Source organism: Tachyglossus aculeatus, chromosome X1, assembly GCF_015852505.1.
Source record: "Tachyglossus aculeatus isolate mTacAcu1 chromosome X1, mTacAcu1.pri, whole genome shotgun sequence".
Lineage (NCBI taxonomy): Eukaryota > Metazoa > Chordata > Mammalia > Monotremata > Tachyglossidae > Tachyglossus > Tachyglossus aculeatus.
The window spans coordinates 103292280-103298279 of NC_052101.1; the positions used below are offsets into that span (position 1 = coordinate 103292280).

General features: G+C 43.0%; 1 protein-coding gene across 1 annotated transcript in view; it reads left to right on the forward strand.

Annotated features, from left to right (window-relative positions):
- Nucleotides 1-5689, forward strand: part of IL5RA (interleukin 5 receptor subunit alpha) — a 42542-nt gene extending 36853 nt beyond the window's left edge. The window contains exons 10-11 of the mRNA XM_038771741.1: nucleotides 385-479; nucleotides 5524-5689. Coding sequence (XP_038627669.1) covers nucleotides 385-479; nucleotides 5524-5689 — 261 coding nt within the window. The remainder of the gene's footprint in view (nucleotides 1-384; nucleotides 480-5523) is intronic.
- The last annotated feature ends 311 nt before the right edge of the window (nucleotides 5690-6000 follow it).

The window sequence follows — 6000 nt, forward strand, 5'->3', positions numbered from 1 at the left end:
TAGAGACTTAGGGGTGTCAGAATGAAATGGATCCAGTGTTCTTTCAAATATTTCAGTTTCTGACAAGCAATGCTAACTCATAAACTGAACTATTCTGAATGATTTCTCTTTCCAACAAAAATGACATTCCATTTATAACTTTAAATAAGACCATTTATTTATTTAGGTATTGAGCACTTACTGGGTGCAGAGCACTGTACTAGATACTGGGAAAAGTACAATACAGTTGGGTTGGTGGACACATTCCCTTACCATCTGAAGAGGCCCTTACAGTCTAGGTAATGATACCTAGAATTCTACATTGGGATTGACCGTCTTGAGTTTCTCTCTTTAAATGTTGTTGTCTGTTTAGACTGCTACTTAAAAGTTATGTTTATTTTTCAGAAAGCCTGTACCAGTGAAACAGAGACTGAAGTTTTAAGTTTTGTAGAAGATCCTGGTTCTGATATCATTGAGGATTCTGTCTTCTCAATTTCATTGTAATGGTGTCAAAATTAACAATAACACCCAAAGGGAAAGGACAGGATAGCCCTTCAAGCCACATCAGGCACCTAGCTCAAAGGTGTTCAGAATTCACATAGAATTTGACTAGCTGCCCAGCAATACACCCAAAGATGTCACTTGCTTTAAAAAAGTGAAGTTTTAAGCAAATTTCTTCAAGCAAGGAATGACGGAGAAGACAATTAGTGACTGAGGTTTTTTTTGTGTGTGTTTTTAAAATATTTCTAGTTAACAGCAGGGGGGTTTCCCTGCAAATTTCTTTTGTTAGGGGCAACAGCGATTTAGTAGTCTACTCTGGCAATAATGGAGGTGAGAGAAAGATTTCAGAGTGAAGAGTAAAGCTGCAAATTACTGTGATTATTAAGGTTGTCTCAAAACATTCTGCCATGAATGGGAGCATGAGATTAAAGTGTGAGTCCTCCCAAAGATGACTGCCACATTTGGTTCCGAGTAGTAGCAGAGTGTAAATTGGGGTCTCGGAGCCCAAGGAGCTAGGATGAGGGGCAGTTGTTGGGGTGGCAGGGACGGCAGTAATGCCTTGGTGGAAAAACACTCTTTCAGAAAATATTCCATATGCCTGCAATGTCACTTAATGGCGTCATCCAAAGCAGCCAATTTTTCCCAGGTTTATGCTGGCCCTGACTATAACGGGTATTTTCTTCAAACAAATGACATGTGTGTGAGTGTGTGTGTGAGAGAGAGAGAGAGAGTGAGTGAGAGAGAGAGAGAGATTCCTGAGTGGGAATGAATGTTTTAATGGAAAGAATCCAACTAAGGGACATTATATTCAAGGTGTCTACCTATTTTTTGGTTTGAATATTGCTAAAATACTACCTCACATCAAATAAACAAAGATTTTCTTAAAAGACCATATTATCCAGTGCTTCATTGCTCTAACAAACATCTGGTGAACCACCGAATGAAAGCCTTTGCAAGCCTCCATACTGGGATTTTTGTAATGAGCGCAAATCAATCATTCATTGCTAGCACTTACTGTATGCAGAGCACTGTACTAAACACTTGGGAGAGTACAATGCAACAGAGTTGGTAGACACAGTCCCTGCCCTCTTACAGTATAGCTTACAGGCTAGAGGAGAATCTTAAGGTTGGGAGCTTTGTGATTAGGTAGTTGCTCATCCTCTAGACTGTAAGTGCACTGTGGGCAGGGAACATTCATTCATTCATTCATTCATTCATTTAATCGTATTTATTGAGCACTTCCTGTGTGCAGTGCACTATACTAAGCACTTGGGAGAGTACAATATAACAGTAAACAGGCACATTCCCTGCCCACAGTGAGTTTGCAGTCTAGAGGTTGAGACAGACATAGAGAAGCAGCATGGCTCAATGGAAAGAGCTCAGGAGTGACGTGGCTTGGGAGTCAGAGGTCATGGGTTCAAATCCCGGCTCTGCCAACTGTCAGCTGTGTGACTTTGGGCAAGTCACTTAACTTCTCTGTGCCTCAGTTACCTCATCTGGAAAATGGGGATGAAGACTGTGAGCCCCACGTGGGACAATCTGATCATCTTGTATCCTCCCAAGCACTTAGAACAGTGTTTTGCACATAGTAAGTGCTTAACAAATGCCATCATTATTATTATTATTAATACATAAATTACAGGTATGTTCATTTATCTTATGGGGCTGGGAGGGGGGAATTCATTCATTTATTCAATCATATTTATTAAGCACTTACTGTATGCAGAACACTGTACTAAGTGTTTGGGAAAGTACAATACAACAATAAACAGTGACATTCACTGCCCACAATGAGCTCACAGTCTAGAGGAGAGGAGACAGACATAAATATAAATAAATAAAATTGCAGATAAAATTATATAGATATAATTACAGGTATAACATTTCCTCCACCTCTGTTGTACTGCACTCTCTTATATGCTTAGTACATTGCTCTGCACACAATAAGCACTCAAATGCCATCTATTGACTTCAGGACAGCCAGTCAATTGTATTTATTGAGCATTTGGGAGGGTACAATATAACAATGAACAGATACATTCCCTGTCCATAACGAACTTATAGTCTAGAGGAGGCCAAGTGAGTTGGTTAGGAAAAGATATCTATCTTTGAGTGAAAAAAACACAAAGTGATGGTTAGGCCAGCTTCAACGTGTGCAACATTTTGTTTTTCAAGTATTCTGCTATTATATCAAAGGTCACAAGCCATTGGTTTAGGCTCAACATCCTTGATGGGCATCAACTGCCTTAGGTATAATGACCTGGAGTTTAAAACTTGCCAATTTCTGATTTCATTCTTAACTTTCAGAATGGAGAAATTTTGAAGTTTTTATGCAGTTGGGATGTGTCACAGTTCCTGCCTCCCCCATTTCTATCTCCCTTCGAGCTAAGAGGCTGAAAGTTTAGACCACACAAAAAGAGCTTTGCTTAGAGGCTCCTCATTCATTCATTTATTCAATAGTATTTATTGAGCGCTTACTGTGCGCAGAGCACTGTACTAAGCACTTGGGAAATACTCAATCAATATGGATTTATTTTTCAGTTTCTGATGACGTCTCTGAGAGGGTGGACTCAGGACAAACGTGAGCAGGGTATTTCACTCTGCTAATCGATGACCAGAACATCTACAGCCAAGGCAAAGCATTGGGAAGCAAACCAGGAGATGTGCTTGGAAAATATCACTTAGGACAGTGGTATTTTGGGAAGAATACCTCTTCAATCTGAAGAGCCCCTTGGAGAGGCAAAGTCCCTTTGGATCACTCCAGAGGCTCATGATGTAAAGGAACTTGTATCAACCCACAGTTAACATTTGCCCAAGTGTGACAGACAGTTCGTGCAATGGAGTAAGCGGCAGCAGGTCCAGTGTCAAAATATCCCTGGCAGCATTTGACAGGGTGTGTCTGTTCAGCTAAAAGGCTGCGTAGCAAAGGGCACACTCCTCTCCAAAAGTCTCCCAGAGTGCAGGAGTGGTGTGGCGGACAAGCAGTGTGGCTCAGTGGAAAGAGCACGGGCTTTGGAGTCAGGGGTCATGGGTTCAAATCCCGGCTCTGCCAATTGTCAGCTGTGTGACTGTGAGCAAGTCACTTCTCTGTGCCTCATTTACCTCATCTGTAAAGTGGGGATTAAGACTGTGAGCCCCACGTAGGACAACCTGATTACCTTGTATTCCTCCAGCACTTGGAACAGTGCTTTGCACATAGTAAGTGCTTAATAAGTGTCATTATGATTATTATTAATGCTTTGCACATAGTAAGCGCTTAACAAATACCATTATTATTATTATTATTATTATTATTTGGAGTCAGAAGTCATGGGTTCAAACCCTTGCTCCGCCAATTGTCAGCTGTGTGCCTTTGGGCAAGTCACTTAACTCCTCCGGGCCTCAGTTACCTCATCTGTAAAGTGAGGATTAAGACTGTGAGCCCCCCATGGGACAACCTGATCACCTTGCAACCTCCCCAGCGCTTAGAACAGTGCTTTGCACATAGTAAGCACTTTATAAATGCCATCATTATGATTATTATTATTATCATGTATTCTGGGCCGCTTGGCAGTCCCTCATTAGCTACGTTCTGAGAAATACTGCCCTATTATCAGTGGTATCTCTAGGGGAGCATGGGGCCAGGATACATCAGCCAGTGCGGGGCCCTCTTAGCCCGCTGAATCCACCAGCTTCCGGAAAGGTGAGGATGCCCTGTTTCCCTACGACTTAGGCATGGACGCCCCTTCTAGACTGTGAGCCCGTTGTCAGGTAGGGACCATCTCTATATGTTGCCTACTTGTACTTCCTAAGCGCTTAGAACAATGCTCTGCACGCAGTAAGCGCTCAATAAATATGACTGAATGAATGAATGAATGAATGGACATGCCAAGGACATACTTCATTCTACCTGCTGGTGGTTTTATTTTCTTGCTTTCCAGATATTATCAAATCAACAGTGAGTCTTGGTGCTTCAGGTGAAGATTGCTTTCAATCAATCAGTGGTACTTATTGAGCACTTACTGTGTGCAGAGAACTGTACAGGGCGCTTGGGAGAATGCAATACAGCAGAGTTGGCGGACCTGTTCCCTGCACATAAGGAGTTTACAGTATAGAGGGGGAGAAAGACAGTAATAATAATAATAATAATAATAATAATGGCGTTTGTTCAGCACTTACTAGGTGCCAGGCACTGTACTAAGCACTGGGATGGATACAAGCAAATTGGGTTGGTTGGACACAGTCCCTGTCCTACATAGGGTTCACAGTCTCAAGCCCCATTTTACAGATCAGGTAATTGAGGCACGAAGAAGTGAAGTTACTTGCCCAAGGTCACACAGCGGAGCCGGGATTAGAACCCATGACTCTCAACTCCCTGGCCCGTGCTCTACTACACCATGCTGCTTCCCAATAAAATGAATTACAGCCATGTACATAAGTGCTGTGGGGCTGAGGGTGGGGTGAATAAGAAGCGTTTAATGGGCACAGATCCAAGTGCATAGGTGATGCAGAAGGGAGAGGGAGTGAGGGAAAAATGAGGGCCCAGTTGGGGAAGATGTGATTTTTAATAAGGCTTTGAAAAGTGGGGAGAGTTTTGGTCTGTCAGATATGAAGGGGGAGGGAGTTCCAGGGCAGAGGAAGGACATGGGCAAGGGGTTGGCAGTGCGAAAGATAATAATAAAACATCATAATTATGGTATTTGTTCTGCGCTTTCTATGTGCCAAGCACTGTTCTAAGCACTGGGGTAGATACAAGGTAATCAGGTTGTCCCACTTGGGGCTCACAGTCTTAATCCCCACTTTACAGGTGAGGTAACTGAGGCACAGAGAAGTTAAGCTGCTTCCCCTTCTAGATTGTGAACCCACTGTTGGGTAGGGACTGTCTCTATATGTTGCCAGCTTGTGCTTCCCAAGCGCTTAGTATAGTGCTCTGCACACAGTAAGCGCTCAATAAATACGATTGATTGATTAAGCACCTTGCCTAAGGTTGCACAGCATACAAGTGGTGGAGCCCGAATTAGAACCCACGTCCTCTGACTCCCAAACCCGTGCTCTTGCGGGTAGGTCGCGACCTTCATCAGAGCTCAAAGACTCTGGTTCTAGGAGACAAACACTTGAGGAAATGGATGATATTGTCACGGAGAGTGCTAGATCTGTTGAATGGGAAATCAGCCCGAGATTTGGGTCTCAATTCATTTCTACGAGGACAAGCCGAAGCCCGAGAGCGTGAAGAAGGATGCAGTTTTACAAAGTTCTACCCACCAAAAATTACTAAGTAAACAAAAAACTCTGTTCCAAAACAGTCTCTGTAGGGAACTGGGATTTATGGCACTGGGTTGTGGGTAGTCCAGAGTTAATTTGGTTGCTGCCTTCTTTACAGCTGAGGGTTTTCTTGGTGGTACTCTTCGGGTTGGGCATGGACACGTGATTTTAAAGGCCCTAAGGCTTATGTATTTAGTGGAGAGGAAGAGACATAGACTGTGAGTCCGTTTTTGGGTAGGGACCGTCTCTATATGTTGCCAACTTGTACTTCCCAAGCGC